The 23,189-nt window shown below is 41.1% G+C and overlaps 2 protein-coding genes across 4 annotated transcripts in view; both read right to left on the bottom strand.

Annotated features, from left to right (window-relative positions):
• LOC137258001 (zinc finger CCHC domain-containing protein 2-like) overlaps positions 1 to 23,189 on the bottom strand; it is a 186,741-nt gene that overhangs the window by 89,192 nt on the left and 74,360 nt on the right. The window lies entirely within an intron of this gene.
• LOC137258505 (serine/threonine-protein kinase Nek11-like) lies at positions 1,323 to 22,158 on the bottom strand. Of its 2 annotated transcripts, XM_067796205.1 has the most exons (14): positions 21,671 to 22,158; positions 19,891 to 20,056; positions 19,439 to 19,587; positions 18,942 to 19,103; positions 17,874 to 18,023; positions 17,477 to 17,555; positions 16,987 to 17,081; positions 16,487 to 16,633; positions 9,855 to 9,930; positions 9,282 to 9,411; positions 8,195 to 8,374; positions 6,913 to 7,149; positions 6,098 to 6,182; positions 1,323 to 5,192 (listed from the first exon to the last, which is right to left on the bottom strand). In XM_067796205.1, exons 1-14 carry the CDS (start codon positions 21,811 to 21,813, stop codon positions 4,985 to 4,987), a joined length of 2,007 nt encoding a protein of 668 aa, XP_067652306.1. In that variant the 5' UTR covers positions 21,814 to 22,158; the 3' UTR covers positions 1,323 to 4,984. The 2 variants fall into 2 exon arrangements, with proteins under 2 accessions (XP_067652306.1, XP_067652307.1); XM_067796206.1 differs by lacking the exon at positions 8,195 to 8,374 and having other exon boundaries at positions 4,916 to 5,192; positions 21,671 to 22,086.

Consider the following 23,189-nt stretch of genomic DNA (forward strand, 5'->3'; position numbering starts at 1 on the left):
AAGTTAAAAATCTTCGTTTTCATAACTGATGTTTCTCTTCAAAATTGACAGCACAATTTTGTATAGAAATATTACTAGCTATCCAGTCTAATTTTAAGATTCCTGTTAACATATTTTTTAGTGTATTAATACGGAGAATTTAGGATCTGCATATACAAGAAGTGTCTCTATCAAACACTTTAGCTCCCTATATTTTCCTATACATATCACAATATGGATAACTGTATTACAGTGCAATACAGTTTATCTGCTGTTACACATCCTTGGTTAGCATTAGACTAGCTTCATGCTTTGAAAGTATCGAGAATGCTGATTACATCTTGTAAGCACAGTTCAACTGGCATGTACTTTCTTGAAAATTTCATATAGTGACCGCCTTCAAAAAAGTAAGGGATATTCCATTTCGTGAGCATATCACTAGCCAATGCTAAAGCATATGAGAAAAAGTAACATATCCATACAGATGAAACATTTCCAAAGGAATGGAATAAATTCATTTTTCCTTTTCTTTCCCATTTTGCTTCTTCAGTTGCATTTATCAATCTTCTAAATGAAATATACCGTAAATTTTTAAATGGTATAGAAGGTTTTGGTATTTTTATTGATTATATTTACCAGCTTTGTTAAGATATGTAGTCACAGTTCAAGAGAGAGAGAGAGATGCTAAGACAGGCCTGAAAATTATGAAAATGTTACTTAAGTTTCTTGTTTGAGTTACAGTCAACTAAATGGATAGACAATTTGTAAAATAAGGATGTTTTTACTTGCTTAAGTGAAACTTATGAAACCAGTCATTTTACACATTGACTAACATACTGGTGGTTTTGCTTGATAAACAAAGTTAAGGTGAAGTCATGTTAGCACTCCAAGTATGAACCAATTACACAACATATCAAGTGACAGTCAAATCATCATGCATCTTTCCGCATCAGCATGCTTCCATGACAAAACTGTTTCATCTTTGCTGATCATTTTATGACACAATCTTATACTCTTTCAAATGAGTTTGTGGTTGGCACAGACATCCTGGTATGCAAAGGGGGAAAAAAATGTCACCAACAAATGCTTGAAAGTTATTTGTCATCATATGACAATATTCCTGATACCTCTGGTGCAGTGGAAGTACCACTACCTGGTGTCAACATGTTTGTAATAAGTTCTTCCAAGGTGATGGGCAAACATTTATATCAGTAGATTAACTTTGCAACCTCTCTTAAACGCTGGAAGGTTGCCATGTATTTCAGCAAACAAGAGCAATGAAATTATTCTAAATTTTCCCTATTTTTGGTAATACTAAAAAATATGGAATAAGAACCAACAAATTCATCTCTGGGAGTGTTTTATTTGGATATATTCAGAGCAGTCAACATCTGAAGAATGCATCACTTCAAGTGAAATCTTAACAGCAGAAAACTATTGGTATAATACTGATGTAGAGACCATTCTGATACTAATACCTTTTGCTGCTGTTTTATAGGAAAGTAAATACTGCGCAACTATTAAACATGAATTAGAATAATTTACAAGATAGTTTTATTGAGGTGTTATCACAGCTAGCAAATACAATCCACCCTATATCTCTCCATTTTCAATGTCAGATGTTGCCTGCATCTTTTTTCCTATCCTTATAAATGCCATGGGCCTTTTCATTGCTTTTATACATTTTGTTTACGAAAACATTCACACACACAAACAAAAAGATACACAAAAATAGTGATAAATATGTAAATTTCCTAAAATAATCACAGTGGAATGCATAAATTGTAAATAAATAGGACTGGACCAAGATCCATGGTAATTCATAAAGAACCAGGAAGTTCCAGGACGAATAAAAAATTCATTGGATTGTATTGTCATCAGAGGACGGAATAGAAAGTAAACATGCTTTGAAAATGGCCGGATCACTTCCAGTGTTATGGGACGGACTTGCTCCAGGTATATCTACTTCAATATACACAGTGTATCACAAACCACCATGTGACATGGCTGGTCAGAGAGAAGAAAGGAGTGGTTACATGAAAGTTGTAAAGCTCTCTCACAAACATTTCTGTGTATATGTATGTGCTTATGTACTAGTATATAGCATGCACTGTGATTGAGTGCACCAGTGTTCCCATAAAGAGTGATATATATTTTGTAACACTCTAAACTGCAGAGGATTGAAGCAGAGTCTATATGAACTCATGATCAACTCAATAAAGGATCTTAGCCTACACATGACCGTGGAGTGCTTGTTGCATGCATTGAAGTGTTTCAAATGCTTGAACATAATCAAGTCTTTGACCCAATCTAGTTTTCTTAAAACAGTACAGACATAACTGCCTCTATGTTTGATTTTTCCATTTTCATCCATGAAATTTGCTTGTTCAGAAAGCACAAAAGAAAAAAAGTGAATTATCAGCTTAAAACATGCATTTCATACTAATATCAATGATTTCTGAAAGAGTTTTTTTATGTTAAAATGTCAAGGGACTCATAACCCAATAATCTTGGAAAAATTGAAACACCATAGTAAACATCTGACAAGCAGTATGTGAAAATGTACTTCCCCATGGTGAGACAGAGAGAAAATCACTGTGAATATCATTACATCGTCCTGAGACTGCGATCACTAACTGGTTATCACTCACATGGACAACTCATTACAATTAGATCTTATAAATTTACATTAAACATAATACTGAATAATGTGTGGTAGCCATTGGGATTTGAAAAACAAAACAATACTGAACAGGAATTTATCAAGGAAACTGCGGCATTCATAAACTGAGTAAAATTTGAAAGATTTCCAGACAAAAATCCAACATGTTTTTCCACCAGTCAGACTGCAGCTCACACACTCCTTTCACAATTGTTATTCGCTTCAATATGCTCATACTTTCTAATTTTACACTTGCTTAGAAATTTTACAAGACGCTTTATAAAATTTGTTATGAACAAAAGACACATCCTGATAAGACATTCATCACCTCAGGCCAGGTTTCACCACATAAATATATATACTACCACACAACAAACTGAACATCAAAAACATCACGACATTGCTAGTTTACTACAGTGATTTTGGCATAATATATACACATATAACTTCATGCTTTCTAACCTATACATGAACATGGCATTTAATGCAATTTCAACACCTCTTGTTTGGTACACAAGCACATGACAGTGAAGTTGAAATTGTGTCTATTTGTGTCTGCATTTGATGTGAAATGTTGACGAGTCAGTTTGGTCATTTGACTGAGGGAGGGTTCATATATTTAGTTTGTTGTCTGTGAACCCAACCAGGCAGCAGGTCATCAGAGAAACACATATCTAGTGTTTGCACTTAACCCTGAAAAGCTGCAGGCCCTAAGGACCCAGAACTATAACAAGTTCTGGGTCCTGATCAGAATGTGTAGGACCTATTTTTCAGATGAAACTAACACTCTTAGTTATTGACGATGAACAAATAATATGCCAAATGGACCTGCAGAAAACAAAAGTTGTGGGTTTTTCAGTTGGCTTCAGGCATGAGAACCAACGTTAATTTCAAACGCTGCAATTATCCTTCATTAGTACTATAACATATCCATGAAACCAGGCATTATCTGCAAGGCCACTTTAATACTTGGATACCAGTTGGGGCAATATTTGATGTTATTAGCCATGGAATACAGGAAAATAACATCAATTACAACAGATAAAAGGGACTTCAAAGTTCCACGCTTCAAATATACATAACTAATCAGATGAGTTTGAAACTAAACACAGTATAAAGAATAACTTACTCTCATGTCCGAGAACTGATTTCTGGTGATTTTACAACACTATAAATGAAATGGTAATCTATATATTGTATAATTTCAGCTACAGCTTTGGGTAATACAGCATAAATGACACAACTGGTGTTTTATGTTTACCATCCTACTTGAAAATGAACATGAACATATCAAAAGTGTAAAGCATTGCAGGAAACAAATTATTTGTTATCTCCTTTTAACTGACCTATTAAGACATGAAAATGAAACTATAGCATGATGAGAGAGCAATACCAATGGTAGATGCTAGCTAGATATGATGGGTCACAGAGTTGTAGACATAAAGAATATATAGTACCAGATATGTGCATCACTACCATAATCAGCAGTTTACCTCAGTTAGTGCCCTAACACATCTGTTCAAGCTTGATTAATGAGACGAGATGTCCTGTTTATAAATTATATTATGCTATAATGAAAGGTACAGTTTAAGGTTCAGAAACTGATGAAACTAAGAATCATCAAGAAATGACATATCCTTGTGATTGTACAAGAAAAAAATACTGACAAGCTTTCTTTCAGAGATACATATAACTCTCCACTAAACCCCCGGAAATAAATATCAAAACTGACATGCTGGTCTAGTTTCACCTGCATTATTTGCAGGGACCTTGATATGATAAATAAAAGCTCTCTGGCTACTTATGGTACAAACCATTTGCATGAAAGAATGCTCCCCCTTTGTACAACATGACAGGAAGGAAATAATGCTCTGACAGAAACTCTGAACAGTGGACAATAACCATTACAGTCAGATGGGAGTTCATGCATTGTTATAACTGCCTATCACTGTGACTGTGACTATATAGAGAGCTTCATAGACAGGCTACCATTGTGAGAAAACATGATTCCAGCAGAGAGAAGAGTACTGTCCCTAAGTATAATCTGAGAGTACTCCCAGTTGGTTCAGTCTGACAGGGACATGACAGTGCTCTCCCTTGAACATGTACAGTTATTGACCTTTCACAAAACAATACCTTTACATATCACAAGTTTGCTAAATATACATGTCGGTAAAACATTGTGAATCTTGAGATACAAAACCATTCTAGATGTTCAATCAGATCATGATTCAAGTTGCAGACTATGAACTGAAGAAAATCTAAACATTCTATGTACATCTCAAATCCTTTCTATATTTTTGCACAACTTTGTAAATTGTTTCCAACTTGAGCAAAATGTTGCTAGCTGTTTTCATGGTATTTAGCTTGCTCCTCCAGAAACAGTAGCTGGTCCACCAGGAAACAATCAGACGGATTCTTCACAAGCTCACGCAAACCTTGCATAATGTCTTTTTCACTTTTGTTGGCTCCCTCCTTCTCGTAGCGGGCTCCACGCAGGTAACTGTACGCCTTCTCAAATGTCTCCCTGCCCAGCACACTCTCACACTGACTGCACATAGCTAAGGGAAATCACAGGTCTGTGTTTAAAGTATTTCTATAGCTGGAAGTTTAAATTTACCTTTACAGCTGAAAAGAGATAAAAGTTTGTGTGAATTCTATTAAACTCTGTGCACAAACAATTCACATTCTACAACAGAAGCATACATGGAGGTCACTCAGTCTTGCATGAAAGTATGATTACTAGTGTTTAATGTTTTTCAGATTAACCCCAAAGTAAAATGCTGTTCATTAACATATCAGACGGTGCTTAGGTATTAAACATGTCTGATTCAATTTGTCGTTTTAGTAAAGACCCATGAAGGTCCCAGGGTAGAACAGGCCTTCAGCAACCCATGCTTGCCATAAAAGGGGACTGTGCTTGTCGTAAGAGGCGACTAACAGGATCGGGTGGTCAGACTCACTGACTTGGTTGACACGTCATCAGTTCCCAATTGAGCAGATTGATGTTGATCACTGGATTTTCTGGTCCAGGCACAATTATTAACAGACCGCCACGATACAGCTGGAATATTGCTCAGTGTGGCGTAAAACTAAACTCACTCACTCACATTTTAGTAAATACAATGCTTATCAAAATTTAACCTCAGACATTCTCAAGCATCTTTTCTGACTCTGTTCATAACTTTAGAATGACTCATTATAAGATTATCATCATCACCTTCCAATCACTGTGTATATTCTCATCTTTACTGATGGAACTACAGACCACAGCAGGTGGAAACAGGGCAAATAGAAAAACAGAAGTGGAAAAATTCAGATCCTTCATGTGGTCTGTCTGGATAATGGTTCACATCATGTTAAAAAGGTTTGTCGTCAAGCCATAACACTTTCTGATTCACTTATTATGCAATATGATACTGAAGAGGAATGTGTGACACCAATGTTCAAGGATACGCTCGGAGATTCTTAATCTTCACCCCTCTGGCATGTGGGCCAAATGCTCCTGAGACTGTGTCATCTGCTACAGTAATGGTTTGCTCTGGAGACAGAAAACATGGATGAAAAAGTTAATCATGTAGCACGTAAGTTTCAGCAAACTTATTACTTGTAAAATCAACTGTTTCTGTAGTTCATGAGCTGACAGTTGCTCAAAGATGCCAAGTTATTAGTCTGAGGAATTCTACTGAAAGAGATGCGGTTGTCATACATCGACTATCAGCCAGTCAGCCAGAAAATATCAGCAAACATGACATTATGGACCATCAACATTCAGGTCAACCACAAGTGACAACTCCAAAAGAGTATACATTCATCCCACAATCACAAGCCTTTATTTATAGGATGTCAAGCAGTGTTGAAAACATAGTGACTTACACAGTTATTGTTCAACAGAATGGTCCAAAATGACCTAAATCACCCAATAAAAGCACCCGATGATCCATTGGATATTTCCTAGCTTCTCAAAAGCACCCTCCAGACATTGTATGAAGTCTTTTTTTTAAATGTGAGATTCCCTTAAAACATCTTACCCTCAGGCTTGTCCAAAGCACCCTCCAGACATTGTATGAAGTCCTTTTTCTAAATGTGAGATTCCCTTAAAACATCTTACCCTCAGGCTTGTCCAAAGCACCCTCCAGACATTGTATGAAGTCCTTTTTCTAAATGTGAGATTCCCTTAAAACATCTTACCCTCAGGCTTGTCCAAAGCACCCTCCAGACATTGTATGAAGTCCTTTTTCTAAATGTGAGATGCCCTTAAAACATCTTACCCTCAGGCTTGTCCAAAGCACCCTCCAGACATTGTATGAAGTCCTCTACATCGTTGTGAGTTTCCTCCCCTGCCACCAAGGTACCCTCTTCATTCATCATAATGTCATCATCATCATCATAGTCTTCAGGCTCATCATCACCAATACCGTCATCAGCATTGTCATCTTCATCTTCATCAAACTCCGCCTCAAACTGGGAGTAGTATGTCTCGGCCAGTCGAGGGTTGTCAGGAATACCTGCACAAGAGACAACATGCCAAAACTTGGACTTAGAAGAAACAAAACAGCAAATGTGCCCTTTTTGTTTCAACATTTATCTGCTAATACAACACAAATCAATCCTGATGATCTTACTTTCAAATCAGAAAGTAAATTAAGGAGAAACATTCTTTTATTTACATGTAGGTTGTCATAGAGATGTTTTCAGTGATTTGATGAATGGAACACCTGTTTGAAGTAAACGTAATGAAAAACGATATCGGTGTACACTTTAAATTCTGCACAACACTAAGTACAAAGATCCTTTGTTTAACTCATGCAGAAGATTTTGAGAGAGCATTACTAGTGACAAGATATGTGAATAGCAAGCAGACAATAATGTAAGTTGTTACATGCAAATACATATCCAGACATAGAACCATGATTAATTCAACAGTGACTAGATAAACATTGAGAAATATAGTCAGACACAGTTATGTCAAAGTTAAAGAGATCTAAGTACATACTTAAGTTTCCAAGACTTCACACAAAACCCAAAACCATGAACGAATCATACAAAGACATTCAAGTTTCACTCTGAGACAAAGGTGAGTTCAACATAATGTTGTTTGACTATAGTAACAAACCTCAACAGCTGACACAAGATGACAGTGTCCACTCATAATAAATACAAACTATGGACAATATCTCTGATAATGTTACTAACTCATTTTAGTTTGATATGATTCTGATGTGCAAACAAAGATGGTCTCGGCCAACTTAATTATTTTTAATCTAAAGATGAAATTACCCCACTGAAATTACTTAAAGTAAATATAATCGACATAACAGTTTCACAAAAAAACATGCAATTTTTGTCTACATTCTTCAGCAAAGCTGGTTTTGACAGAGTCAACTATGAAAGCAGAAAGGTTTTAGTGCTAGATTGCAAGCAGGATCAGAAGGTAATGTTGGAATGTGCACACATATGTTAAACAACTCAAAGTATATAATAGTGAACAAACATGCACAAAAAAATAAAGGAAGGAGAAAAAAAACATGTATCTACACTGAAAATACCCACCATCTTTAAAATCTAACGATGAGTTTTTGACATCATAAACCATTGTATCTCGTAATGGGGTGATTGGCCTATCTTCCTCAAAGGGTGAATGCAGGGAGGAGGAAAACCCAACTGTCCTCACTTGGCGTGGAATTACGGTCTGAAAATCATCTTCCTCCTCCTCGAAGTGGTAACCATGTGCTTATTGGGAAAGGAAAACTCTGTGAGTAAAGACATGCAGCTAGGCACTTTGCAGGCTCACTACATTAGAGGAATTCCAGTGTATATAAGTCTTACAAGACACCCCCCACCAAGTCTTACCAACAGATTTTCATGCATATTAATGAAGGTAACAGTAACAATTTCTAGTTTCTCATGACATGCTCAGACATAGAATTGCTATATATCTTGATGCCTACTTGTTCAGAGCACTGATAAAACCTTTTCAAGATTCCACCTTACTGTATAAGTGACTGATTACATTTGAAGTGTCTCAAGATCTCATGCACCACCATATTGGCCACTTGATCCATGAGTTACAATAACCACTGACATTACTACCCCTGTGGTAACAATTAATAATATTACCAGCTACACATTGGGCTCAATCCATGTAGCACCATATAGGTCACTCAATCTACAGATCACAATGTAAAATGAGTAATGACTCATTCACAACATTGCATGTGTTCAAAACTGTACATCAATATTAGCACAAGACATTCATCAAAGTCTTCCATCTCCAGCATTATATATCTCCCCCAAACAATGGGACAAGAGGTAGCATCATGTTGTACGAGCATTACTAAAGGCTGCATAAAACAAAATTTCACTCACGCACTGAGAGCTGGAAGGATTATTTGTAGCTGAGACACAAGACTGTTCGTTTACATTTTTCGTTATATGTGGTAACAACAATTACAATTCTATATTTGATCAAAAGTCATCAATTCTCTCCATCAATACAAAGGTTTACATGTTCAATGCACCATTTTCCACTCTCCTCCTACAAAGCATGTCAACTATATCTACACTAGTGTGATCTGCAGAGCTGTTAGTAGGTACTCTGTGAGTGAGTGAGTGAGGTGAAACCTGCATCAATCCTCACCTGGGACAGTGTGCATCCGTACTGCCTGACTGGAGTACTTGGAGTCAAAGGTGCCAGCATGTTCTGCACTCTTCGACAACGCTCTCCTCACATTAGGACCCTCCCCATCTCCTCCTGCCCACACTGGCACCTTCAGGACAGAACAACATCATATTCACGACCACTGGTGGTCAAATTTTCCCTACCAAACTTGGTAAGTAAGTGGTGTGGTGTAAGTTTGTGGTGTCTACATAATCAAAGGCAGTAGGCAAAAGAATATATAAAATGTTCATCCAAATATTCAGCAAATGTGAGAATGAATCATTTCATATACCTATCATTTTTTTAAAACAGACTGTTTGAGGCATATTAAATGTCCACTGACATGGTTCATAGCACCATGAACGTTTCTTAGTTCGCAAGAATCCAATGTTTGAAGGAAGGGGGTGTTGGCTTGAGGCCATATCAAATATTTCAGTCTTTAACATTAAGATATTTCTTATGAAAGGAAGAGTCTACAGATCTCTTCATTCAAAATCTGGAACATCAAACATATTTCTTAAAAGACTAGTTTCTGGTCAAAAGGATACTTACTGAAGATTTGCTGAGTGATTCTTTGATTGCTGACCGTCGTATATTGTTTTCTTGTAATTGCACTTTTGCATGTTTACTGAAAGAAACAGAATCATGAACAAACGGTAAGCATGGAAATAAGGAGACACATCTTACAACTGCACAAATTATTAAAATCTAAATATTTTAGATATTTAAATACTTACCTTACCATAGGTCTTATGCATATTACCTCTAGCTTCGCTAAACGAGATCAGACAGTCGTTGATTCGCCATCCCCTCGATGGCTACCTCATGTAATCTACGAATGTAGTCACGGAAGTGACGTGATCTCTCCACTCGCGCGAGAGCGCAGAATCCAAAATTCACTTTTACCGTCAACCGGAAGGTCCGAAGAGTCCAAAGTGGGGAGGAGCATCCAGCGTTGGGAGGGAGTCATCGCCCTATGGTAAGGTAAGTATTTAAATATCTAAAATATTTAGATTTTAATAAATTTTTAACTTACCTTACCATAGGTCTTATGCATATGGCTTCGACAGATGGATGGTGGTGTGGACTCCGGAGGACCATCCCTCAGCAAACAGTGCACATGCATCAGGAGAACTCGGGAAAGCCAATGTCAACGGTCTCAGGATAATACCTGGAACAGGACAAAGAGCAACCCAATAGAACTCCAAAGAAAAACCGACGCACCCTGGGGGTGAGGTTAATCTTAAGACCAAAGGTAAGTAGAAGTGTAGTTACCTAATGGGCGGATGGTCGGGTAAGTTGCTGAGCAACCACCAATGGACCAAATGACTGTAACCCCTCCACGTCTTCAACTGCCAAGTCCCTCAAGTAGTGGGATGCGAAGACAGTTGATGACCTCCAGAAACAGCCCTCCATGATCTGCGGTACTGTGCAGTTCCGATGGAGGGCCATCGTAGACGCCAAGGCCCTGATCTCGTGCGGGTTACTTGCTACCGGATGAGGCAGGTGCTTGTCGTCATAGGCCGCCAGGATAGTCGATCTGAGCCAGAGGGCAATAGTATTTCTGTTTACTTCGCCTTTGCAGGACACGGCAAAGGGAATGAATAACCTTTTGCGGGATCGTCTCCTAGAGGCTGACCTTTTAATATAGCATCTGAGAGCCCTGACTGGACATAGCAGCTCCTCCTCCAAGTCATGATGACCCAGGATCGTAGACATAGGAGGGATGGAAAATAGCCTGTTAGGCTGCCCGGGAAGCTGGTTCTTAGCCACAAAATCCCAAAGCAAACCCAAATGAACACGTCCGTGTCTTGACTGTTCAAATCGGATCTGAGTAACGTCAAGAGCATGGATCTCGCTGACTCTAGCCGCTGTTGCCAATGATAGTAAGAAAACCGTCTTCTTGGAAAGATGTTCAAAGGAGGCTTCTTCTAATGGCTCGTACGGCGGCCCTCTGAGATGTTGAAGGACAACATTAAGATCCCAAGCTGGAGGACGGAACTTGGCCCTCTGGTCTTCCAGCTTGAAAGCTTTGAGAAGCGCAATAAGTTCCGGTATCTTGGAGATCTGTGTATCTGACTTGATAGCAAGGACAGAATTCAAAGCTGACAAATAGGTGCCTAAGGTACTGCCTTTGAGATGTCTAGAGTTCCGTAGGTAGAGAAGGAACTGTGCCACAAACTGAGGAGATGCTGCCATGGGATCTTGAGATCTTTGTGCGCAAAAATTCTCAAAAGAGCGCCATTTGTCGTCATATAAAGATCGGGTAGAAACTCTATGCGCGCGAGCTATAACGTTCGCCACGTGCGCAGAGTAGCCCTTAGCCTTTAATGCTCTCTGCAGATGACCCATGCGTGAAGATGGAATCGCAGTGGATCCGGATGCAGCTGTCGACTGTGTGGATGTCGAAGCAGATGCAACCACTCTGGAAGTTTGTAAGGGTCTCCGCTGGCGAGCCGTCGAAGATCGGGAAACCACGATCTGGCTGGCCACCAAGGTGCGACCAAAAGCAGTCGGAGGTTCCACGTCAGTCTGATCTTGGCGATTACATCCAAGAGAAGGATTGGAGGAGGGAATGCATATGCGTCCAGGCCTTCCCATGATAGAGACATCGCGTCGACTGCCCACGCCTGTGGATCCGGCACGGGAGATACGTACGTTGGTAACTGGTGATTGAAACTGGTGGCAAAAAGATCCACCAGTGGTCTCCCGAGTTGCCAGCAAATCTGGCGAAATGCGTCCGGATGAAGCATCCACTCCGTCGGGGATGGTTTGCCGGGGCGCGACAGGGCATCTGCCAGAATGTTTTTGCAGCCGGGAATGTGACGAGCCGCGATCATGATGCCGTTGCTGTCTACCAGATCCGCTAACAGGAACATCTGGTCCAGAAGTTGTTTGGACCTGGTTGTACCCTGATTGTGAATCACCCACACGACCGTGGAATTGTCGGACGCTACCAGGAGTCTGGAGTTTGTTAGAACCGGTAGCCAGTGGCGGACCGCTAGGATGACTGCTTGCATCTCCAGGTTGTTGATATGCCACTCCCTTTCGGCGTCTGACCACAGCCCTGAGGTTGTCTGGCCGTTCCAGTGAGCGCCCCATCCCAAGAGGGATGCGTCTACAAACAATTCATGGTCGTGGTTGAAGCTTGTCAAACAAACACCGGCGCAGACGTTCCACTCTACCGTCCACCACCTGAGGTACTGATGCAGGTGCGGGGGTAGAAGAAATTATGACTGGAGGTCGTTCTCTCGAATGAATGGTAATAGGAACCTCTGTAGTGGGCGCAGCATAAGCCGTCCTCTGAGGGTGAGGTCCTGCGCCGACGTCAACAAGCCCAACAGAGACTGCCATTCTCTGAGGGTGAGAGGTAGGGACAGAGCTCGATCCGTAAAGGCGAGAATCTTCTGCCATCAATCGGGAGGGACCCTGACCAGATTGAGCCGAGTCAGGAACAACCCCCCAATGAAAGTTAACTCCTGCGTTGGTTCCAGTTGCGACTTCTCGATATTGATAATCCATCCCAACTGCTGAAGTAGGCGTGTGGAGAAGTCCAGTTGTTTGCGTAGCAACTGAGGATTGCAGTGATTTAGAAAACAATCGTCGATGTAAGGATCGAAGTCTATCCCCCGGAGGTGCAGAAACCGGGTGACAGGCAGAGTGACCCGAGTGAAAAGCCACGGGGCCGTAGAAATTCCAAACGGCAGCACTCGCCACTGGTAGTGTACTCCGTTGAATATGAAACGCAGGAATTTCCTGTGGCGTGGGAATACAGGAACGTGCAGGTAAGCATCCTGTAAATCTAGGCTGGCCATCCAAGCTCCGGGTGACAACTTGGCTCGGATCTGATCCAGTGACGTCATTCAGAAATGCGGGGGCTCGGCTAAATACAGGTTGTTGAAAGACGCCATGTTGTGAATCATCCGCATTTTGGTGGAACCTTTCTTGGGTATCAGGAAGATGGGTGAATAGAACCCCGGGGAGTGATGGGGTTCTGACACTATCTCTATAGCATGTTTTGTTAATAAAATGTTGATGTTTTCTAGTATAAGTACCTGTTGATCTATTGAGTACACTCGTGACAGGGGAGTGGTAGTCAACGGCGGAGCTCTGGCTAGTGGTAGCTTGTAGCCGGCTCTCAGGATCTTGCAAACAAATGGGTCTTCCAGGAATGTCCAGTTGGCCCAGAAGATCCCTAGTCTCCCACCTACAGGGGTCGGATGAACTGGTACGACTGGGGGTGGGAGGTCCCAGTCGTAGTAGTCCATGGCTTCAGCGGCTGGAGTAGGGACGCTTGCCCCTACCTCGACCGGACGTAGCTGGGGCATCCCTGCCGCGTTCTTGAGGCTTGCGCTGGACCTCTGAGTCCTTGGTACGACCTCGTCCCCTCCCAAACGAGGAACGGATAGACTCTCTCCTGGGTACATATCTTTTCTTGGCATTACCCCTGGCTCGGCCACGAAATGCAGAGCCCAAGGCCTCGAAAGTTGACAGCGCCACTTCCGTGTTAGTAAGTTCGGCATGTTGTTTATACACCGTCGGTATCTTTTCATCAAAGAGGAACTTAGACGTAAATGGTGCACGAAGTAGTTGACGTTTAAATTCCTCTTGCCAAGAACAAGCATCTAAAAATCCAGATCGGCGCATAGTAGTAGTCATGGCTAGCGCCGCGCGTAAATGTCCAAGTAGGTCATGGAGTACTCTGCCTTGCCAAGCAAAAATGGTAGTTAAATGATCCACCCTCGAGGCATTATCCTCTGACAAATCCAAGGCTGCAGCGGAGGTGGCTGACGCAAGCGCCGAGATAGGTTTGAGCATACGTTTCAGTTCTGTATCAATAGCTGCTAGCTTTGAATCCTGAACTCTGTAAGATGACGGAGTTGAGCTTGACAACCTCTTAATTGAATCGTCTAGCACCGCCCCGTTGTCGGCAAAATCCAGACTGTGTACTTTATAATCTGATTTCTTAGACTTCGACGCTTTGATGGTTGGATTTAAGGATAACTTCGCAAAGTCCGAGTCTAACAAAGCCACCGCATCCGCCACCATAGGGTGTGGTGGAATAAGTAACTCAGGAGACAAGTGAACCGACGCCGGGTTGCTTGAATCCGAAGAAGGGGAAGGACAGTCCGGTAATCTGTCGGCAATCCACTCAAAGACAGCAGTTAAGGGAAGATAGGTGCCATCACTATCACCAACATTGCCAGGTTCCTCCTCATAGTCTGGACAAAAGAACTGTTCCTCGTGATCCTCCCAGGAAATAGAGGTTGATTCTCGTCGCTGACTCGAGTTGGAAGCAGAGTTCTTAGTGTTAAATTCCTTGCAGGAAGTCCGCAGTGGTTCCGGCGATCGCGAACGCTGGGATCTAGAGAGACGTCGTGGTGATCTTGACCGAGATCGCACTCTACGTCTGCTTCTGGTACGTGAGTCTTCCTCTAAGGAGCGCCTTGGAGAGCGGGAAACAGACCGGGAGCGCCGGCGTCTGCTACGGTGTGGAGAACGAGAGCGCCGACCCTTCGGGGACCTAGAACGAGATCTGCGCCGGGAGCGCTCAGCCTCTAAACGACGAGCGCGCTCTTCATCCAACTGGCGCTGTAACATTTCTTCTTTAGTCAGCGTATGAGACACTCTGGGGATTCGATAAGAAGTAGTTATAGGAGCAGGGTCCGGCAACAACATTGGCGCTGGCGCTGGTACAGGCACTGGCGTCGGAATAGGCGCTGGCGTCGGAATAAGCGCTGACGAAAACACCGGTGCTGATGTAAACAAAGGCGCCGGGACAGGCAGTGGCGCCGGGACAGGCAGAGGCGCTGGTACAGGCAACGGCGCTGGCGTAAGTCTAGGCGCTGTCGTTGGTAAAGGTGTAGACAACGAGGTAGGGAGTACAGCAGCGCCCGGTGTCAAGAGAGATCGCAGAAGCTTCTGAACTTCAGGATGGGATAAGGCATCCGGGTGAGATAAATCTACAAAGGCGTCCGAACGCGTAGGCTCTGGAGAGGAGCGCGCCGGCGTAATAGATGAGCGCCCCACACTAGGCGTTGATACTGGTACTGAAAGCGGTGGTAGATCCTGGTCGTCAGGTAAGGATCCAAAGGAAGACGCTGGCGACGACATTCTTCTCTTACGTTGCGTAAAACGTTTCCTCCGAACCGCCAAAAAGGTCTTGAAATCGGCGAGAGATAACGCTTGACAGTGTAGGCACCGATTATCGATGGAGCAAACAGCGGACGCACAATCCGGACACCAGGGATGTGGGTCCTTGGCTGACTTCTGCCCCTTGCAGGCAGTACAATAGTGTCGAGTCATACACAGAAACTGTAACAGACAAGAAACCAAGACTTGACGACATGTTGATACAATACTAGGAGAAAAACCCCCTACATAAAAATGTAGAAAGTAGTTGCACCCCTACGTAAAAAATAGACACACCCGTAAGTGCGGGGCAGCGAAAAACAACAACCACAATGGCTGCCTTCGCTACGCTGAAATTCATGGCAGAAAAAGGTATGATAAATACCGAAAACACAAGTGAAAATGACCAAGCATGGGCAGAAACATGACGGGCAAACAACCAACAAGATGAATTACCCCCATGGACGCCATACCGTACTCACCTACGACACGGACAAGCCATGCCTGAGTGAGAAAAGAACAACACGAGGTAACAAGGTAAGCACATTAAATGCTTGTATGACTTGACTTTGACACATAATGAGGGGATACAAACCATACCTACCAAGGAGTAGCAACTTTATTGAAACTACACACAGTAGGAAAAAAACTGCAAACCAACACGTCCGTTCGCACGAACGCTAAAGGTAAAAGTGAATTTTGGATTCTGCGCTCTCGCGCGAGTGGAGAGATCACGTCACTTCCGTGACTACATTCGTAGATTACATGAGGTAGCCATCGAGGGGATGGCGAATCAACGACTGTCTGATCTCGTTTAGCGAAGCTAGAGGTAATATGCATAAGACCTATGGTAAGGTAAGTTAAAAATACTTCATATTTTGTTGAAAGTATTAGGGAGTAGGCATAAAAAAACTATCCATAGCATCTACACTCAAAATCACTATCAAAGAAAATAACTTGTTCAGTATGGCTGTCTCATTAGAAAATTGATCAGAATCATTCCACTATTCCCAGAATTTATTATCAGTTGTTTTGATGCAGTAAATTCTCACTTCAACAACTTCCCCTTCTTGTCAGCCTCTTCCATTTTGCGTAATCTCATCCTCTCTCGTGGCGACATATACTTGGTGTTAAGTGGTACAGACACATGCGTCTTCACCTCTGACTTGCGCAAGTCATCCAAATGTGACTTCTCACGTCTTTAAAACAAAACACCGACTTCAAATTGTCTATTATCATATCACATACAACCACAAGAGACACTTTATGTCTGTTTGCAATAATCAAACATTAATGTTACAAGAAAGATCAAACCCAAATTCAAATCAGAATTCATTTCAGATTCAACTCCATTGTCTTCAGTTTTCAAGTTAACTGCCCATAATATATAAGCTCAAGATGTGTAACTGATAAATAATGGATGCACCAGCTTTATAATATATGGCTGAGTCATTAGGAGAGTGAAGGATAAAAAAGGTCTGGCTTCAGACTGGTAAGTGAATGTTTGTGACCTGTGTTGCACCACTGACTAAATCTCATCCTGGTGACTTACAGTAGTTGAGCTATCGCTTCTGCATCCCTTTCTGCATGTTGCTGACTGCTGAAGTGTTTTGTCTTGTACTCATCAGACAATGTGTCCTTCATTTTCTGAAAAGGCATGTTAGATTTCATCAGATGTCTTCACTAATTAGTGAGCAATAGTCAAAATAACTGCCTTCAAGTAATGTTCATACACCAGAACGTATAGGTGTGCAGTCAGTGAACAGTGTTCCATAGATTAAACAATATTCCAGGTGCTTCATGTCAGCAGGTGGACCAGACACACCAGTAGCTGACAGCAGAATGAGCCAGGTGAAATGACACAAAACAAGGGCAGGTCATAGGCGGTGGCTTGTCCAATCCACTCAGTTCTTATTGCTAGCTGAATCCCCAACAGGACTCCATCAGAACAAAGAACATCTATTTGTGTATTCTCTTTCAATCATTAAGCTGAAAATATTCGTCCCTGTGTTTATATCTGCTGTTGATATTTCAGTACTCACTGTCATGTGATTTGCGATGAAAGGAATCTTCACAACTTCAGATGCTGATGGTCTTTCACTGGGATCCTTTACTAACATTCTGAAACAGGCAGTTTTCCAAACTGATGTGTGGAAAGGTAACATGTTCACTTCAATCAACTAAATAAAATGTATGCTCAAGACTCTCATATTACTCCGATAGATTTAATGAATGTTTAATAATACTAGGTTAACAGCTACCTGTGTCTGCTTGAAGTCTTTAAGAGAGAAACCAAAAAACTTCATTTAGAGTCAGACAGACTGCTTGATCCAAAATGTCACCTTGCATGTCAAATGAAGGTTGCTATGCAACAATTCTATATAGATTCTATATATATTCTATATAATACAACATATGATCTTTCACTGAAGTTCTTACTTTTGAAAGACAGCATTTAGTTCTCTAGAGTACTTCTTTGGCAGATCCGGTGGTTTACCCTCTACAATTTTGTACATGACTCCCATCAGTCCCTGGCCGTTAAATGCATGCTCCAGGGCACACAGCTCAAACAGTATACAGCCTATGGACCTGTGGTAAACATGGAACAGTGAGCGAGTAAGTGAGTGAAGGGAGGAGGGAGGTGGGGTAGTGTCACTTTGAACAGTATTGCAGTTACATCCTAGAATGTCAGCATCATGTCTGAAGAAAGATCAGTGATGTTTACCGCTTTAGTGAAACCAATAAGGACAGACAGTGAGTGAGTGAGTGAGTTTAGTTTTACGCCAGACTCAGCAATATTCCAGCTATATGGCAGCAGTCTGTAAATAATCGAGTCTGGACTAGACAATCCAGTGATCAGCAACATGAGCATCGATCTACACAATTGGGAACCGATGACATGTGTCAACCAAGTCAGTGAGCCAGACCACCCGATCCCGTTAGTCGCCTCTTATGACAAGCATAGTCGCCTTTTATGGCAAGCATGGGTTGCTGAAGGCCTATTCTACCCTGGGAAAGGACAGACAGACAAACCTAGAAATATAACCAGGGCATACTGGAATCTAGCCTATGATCAGAGATTTCTGGGAGGATTTATGTAGCCTTAACCATGTGGGTCACATTTACTGATTACACAGTAGAGACTGACTTGGATCTTGCTCAACACTGCAGCAATATTGTGAACCCGACAAAATAATGAAACAGTTACTGGTGCATACCAGGTGTGCCATATGTTCTCAATGCTGACCATTTCATATTTTGGGAGGGGACTGGTATTCCTTTAAATTGATGGTCCCCAAATTATTCGTCTACTTCTTCACACTGTTACTTAGACAGACACAGACAGACAGACAGACAGACAGACAGACAGACAGACAGACAGAGGAGACACACAGACAGACATAGGGCACAGACAGAGATGCTCGCGAATGCACTCACGTACGCACACAGGCGCACACAAGATTTGCATGCTTAACAGTACAGTGTCAACCCTGACTGTTTTCTTACCAAACATCTGACTTAGAGTTGTAGCCTTCATGTTTGAGTACTTCAGGGCTCATATAATATGGTGTGCCTGTGAACGTGGACGCCATGTCAGTTGTGCCCATCAATATACGAGAAATACCAAAGTCACCAATCTTTACCATGTTGTTTCTGATGAATATATTCCTGAATAAAAAAACATTCAAGAACATTCAAACACAATACATGTACATGCTAGGAGTTTCAACAAACGTTACCGGAAGTGATGTTCTCAGAAATATAGCAGATTTGATGTAAATACATTCAAAAACATTAAAGATTTTCTTCTGGAAACAGGCAGCAGAATTTCTGTGCAATACACAATGATTACCAAATTGATTTGGTACATTTTCTAGACAGGTGCTTGGATTGTACTGCACACCAGTTGCACTCACTGTCCCAAGACACATGTGACCTGACTACTGAAGTAAGCTAGATGATGGGCGGGGTTACTGATCACGTCTTAAGGTAATGATACTCACCTTGTCTTCAGGTCCCGATGTAGGACACGTCTACTATGCATGTACTGCACCGCCAACAACAACTGAACCAGCCAATCAAGGATGCTCTTCTCATCAAATGTTGTCTTGGATTTCTTACATTCACTTATCTTAATGTCAAGGTCTCCACCCTGGTGGAAAGTCAAGAATTACAACATTGAAAACAATCTCTCATGTAAAGTCAAGACAAACAGTGGTCATACTTTGTCTAGCTGCACAGGAACATGACTGACTGTTTTATGTTTCTTTGGTGAGTTTTGAAAAGGCATTTCTCATATCGTGAAAAGTCTAACATATCAAAAATAAATACTGAGATTGAAAGATAATTAATAGCTTGAAACTTGAGGAAATGGAAGTTGGATCTAAATATGTAAACATGCTTATATTCATTGAAAGGATTTACAATGTAGTATCAATCTTCAAATCTCACTCACATCACAGTATTCTGTAATGATGCAGAAGAACTCGCCATCAATGAAGCTGTCATGGAACTTGACGATGCTTGGATGGTCTAGCTTAGACAGGAGTCGAGCCTCATGCATAGCATCCACTGTCTCATCTGGCTGTAGGTCCCCAACTGAGATCTCCTTCAATACTTTCCTGTATAAACAGACAAACTGCAGACATGATACAGACTCTCTGATGACATATGGTACAGACACAAACTTCCACCATCTTTTATGGGGCTGTTAGTTCCACTCCGAGATATCCTTCAAGTTCAACACTTTTCAGGACCAACACTGACCCTCTACAGACAATACAGATATTCCAGAGATATTTTACCAATGTTATTTCCATTGACCCTGATGGCACTATTCAGCCCCCACCACTTCTGGCTAATTTCTCAATTTAATCATAAAACCCCTACTAATGCCCTCTTTAGCTTGCAACATCTTTCGGTCAAATTGCCTGTCATTCGATCAAAAAATTATCCAACTGGCTGTGCAAAAATGAATGGCTGTATGAAACATGGAAAAACATGAAAGGTGTGGGCCATCTGTTAATCTATCTCCACTGAAGTGTCACTTGCATGAAGTTGCTTCCTTGAAGTCAACTATTTTTGTTATATTCTATTCTTTCACTAAGCCTCAAAGCTATGAAATTTGTTTCCAGGCAACCAATCGCTTAAACACCAAATGATTAACCTAGGGGAAGGCATGTGATAAGAAGCATGAAAGGTATCGAGGGTAACGGTATCAAGTTAAAGTTCAGTATACTGTAACATTTTAGTTTGTAAATATTCATTTAACATAGCTATAAAATACACCAACAGAAAGTTAATAAATTTACAATTACCAAAATCAAAACAAATATTTCGGTCACCAACAGAATGTTCATAAATTTACAGTTACCAAAATCAAAACAAATATTTCGTTCATGTCAATGAAAAAACTTTCTTCTATTTGTCTGAAGACTGTGGTGAACAGAGAACATTCATGCATAAAGTGAGCAAGATATCTACCCAAAGCAGACCTCCAACATACGGTAGACACTGGATTTCAGAAACAATAACCCAAACATAACATGACAAACTATGAAACATTTCCAGCTCAGATAGTTCTCTAATTACACCCCAAGATAAAACCGAAAACATAAACTATAATGAAGAGTTTGCCTTCATTTAAGACACGGGATAATACTTAGAAATCCAAGCATTCAGAATCAGCACAGAGTTTTATATGTTCAGTCCACAAAGCATAGCGAGATACAATAACCACCATAAGTGGGTTAGACATTTGGCCCTTCACCATTTCTTTTGTTCACACTTCTCAGGAAGGTTAAAAACACTCATGCAAAGAATTGGAAGACTCAATATGTCTTAGCATAACAATACATAATATTTCTCCAACAGGTCATACTACTAATAGGTGCATTTCAGCTATACTAAAAAAACCTAATACATAAAAGCACTGTTATCACAAATTTCAATAAAATGTAATCCATCTTCACACCATATATATTTAATTCACTTACACTACATAAAAAATATAAACACTTCTGGATTTATTTTGTTTCTTTGGGCTTTTTGGGGCTGGGAGGTGTACATTTTTGCTAGAAAATGTTTGTAATGAACAAGGACTTTAGCCTATACGGTAATGCACAATCTGACATAGTTTTTACTACGTATAGGTGCAAAATCCTAACAAATATCTAAATTTTGTTAACCTACAAAAATGCATAAAACAGCGACAATCATAATCATTTCCTACTTACAGTTCATTGTTATTGCGCAGGTCCATGCACAGAAAGGCCGTTCCGAAGTTCCCACTACCAAGTTTCTTCACAACTTCGTATCTGTTGGCGAGGACACGGGCAGAATTTGTATCCCGGTCCTTGGAGGGCCTACTGGGCGGCATATTGAATGTTACAAACACTCATTAAATCAATCACGTCTACCTATCAAAACAACAACACGTCAATGGTTGACCCAGACATGTCAATCTCTCGGCCGTGTGTTTCTCTGTTGACGCTAGAATGTCGACGACCCACTTTCTGTATACAGGTGTGCTGTACGATGCCGGTAAGCACGGAAGTAAGTTAGAGCCAGGGAGGTAAAAAAAGGACTAATCAGTGCCGAATCAAGTGAGAAATGCAGCAAGACAATTTGACTACTATTTGCCATGAACACTCGTGTTTTGTCACCTTTGTGAAGCTCTTCGGCGACACAGCACGGCCATTTTGGCGTCCTTTTGTTACTCCGCGACCCGTGTCGCAACATGCCCGTGCAGGAATTAATGGAAACTGCTTGCTATCAAAGGAATGTATTTTACTAACGATCACATTTGTTTGATGTGATGTATTTTGTGTATGTCCATGTAACGCAATAAATCTGCGTGCTGTAATATTTCTTACAGCAGCACGACATGTCAACTCGCTCACCTGACATGCGCATTGTTCTTAAATTATTTCCGGAAATATTCGTCAGGTGTGACGTAAAAGTTACCTAGTGGGTTTTTTGTTTTGTTTTAAGTGGCGTTTGTCTGTAGATGTTGTACTTTACCAACAATCCTTTCCTCTAATACCCAGGGGTAGGTTACGGATTTTGGGTAGGGTTTGTAGTTTGGGTTAGGGTAAGTGCTAGCCATTCTTTCTCTTTCTGCATGGGTGGCGAACATTTGCTACAACAGCTCCCAATATCAATATGTGTTCATATTTTGAGTCCACTCGCTATTGCATAAAGGATGTACACACGATATATAATGTGAACATCTTTATTTTAGCAAGTTTGAACACCAAAATATCTTGTCCCATATGTTCCATCGTTATATAGTGTTTTTAGCGAATATATGGATTAAATACCCGGGAAAGTACTTGGGAACAGCTTTGAGCACCCATTCTTGGATTTTTCCCATAGTAAATATGTCGCCCAGTAGTGGAGGCCGCCACTGTGCAAAAACCTTGCCTAGATCAGAAGCACTAACTCTGTTTACCCATGGAACCAGGCTGATTATATTGGTAGGTGATTCTTTACAGTGAAGTCCAAATGGAGACCCAAGAAGACCATGTCATGCTCCTTACAAAATGTAATTGGTTAACATTCCAGTCATGTATTTCCAAAATACAAGCTGCTGTAGCAAGACCGATGAGGAAGATTATCTAGCAGGTGTAGTGCTCAATCTCAACTACTGATCCCAACAACTGTGATTAAAGTGAACCCATCTCCTAACAGCTGTCATGAAACTGACAACATGGGATCTTTAACAACCTGGAATCAATCATGGATGATGGAGAT

The sequence above is a fragment of the Haliotis asinina genome, chromosome 12 (assembly GCF_037392515.1).
Source record: "Haliotis asinina isolate JCU_RB_2024 chromosome 12, JCU_Hal_asi_v2, whole genome shotgun sequence".
Taxonomy (NCBI): domain Eukaryota; kingdom Metazoa; phylum Mollusca; class Gastropoda; order Lepetellida; family Haliotidae; genus Haliotis; species Haliotis asinina.

What these genes read in the sequence shown, in the direction of transcription:
- LOC137258505 (XM_067796205.1), bottom strand. Translation starts at nt 21,813, where the DNA reads ATGCCGCCCAGTAGGCCCTCCAAGGACCGGGATACAAATTCTGCCCGT. An exon ending in GAAGCGATAGCTCAACTACT is followed by an intron (nt 16,634 to 16,986) that starts GTAAGTCACCAG and finishes TTTGTTTTAAAG; the next exon opens with ACGTGAGAAGTCACATTTGG. An exon ending in ATCGTTAGATTTTAAAGATG is followed by an intron (nt 7,150 to 8,194) that starts GTGGGTATTTTC and finishes TCTCTTGTGCAG; the next exon opens with GTATTCCTGACAACCCTCGA.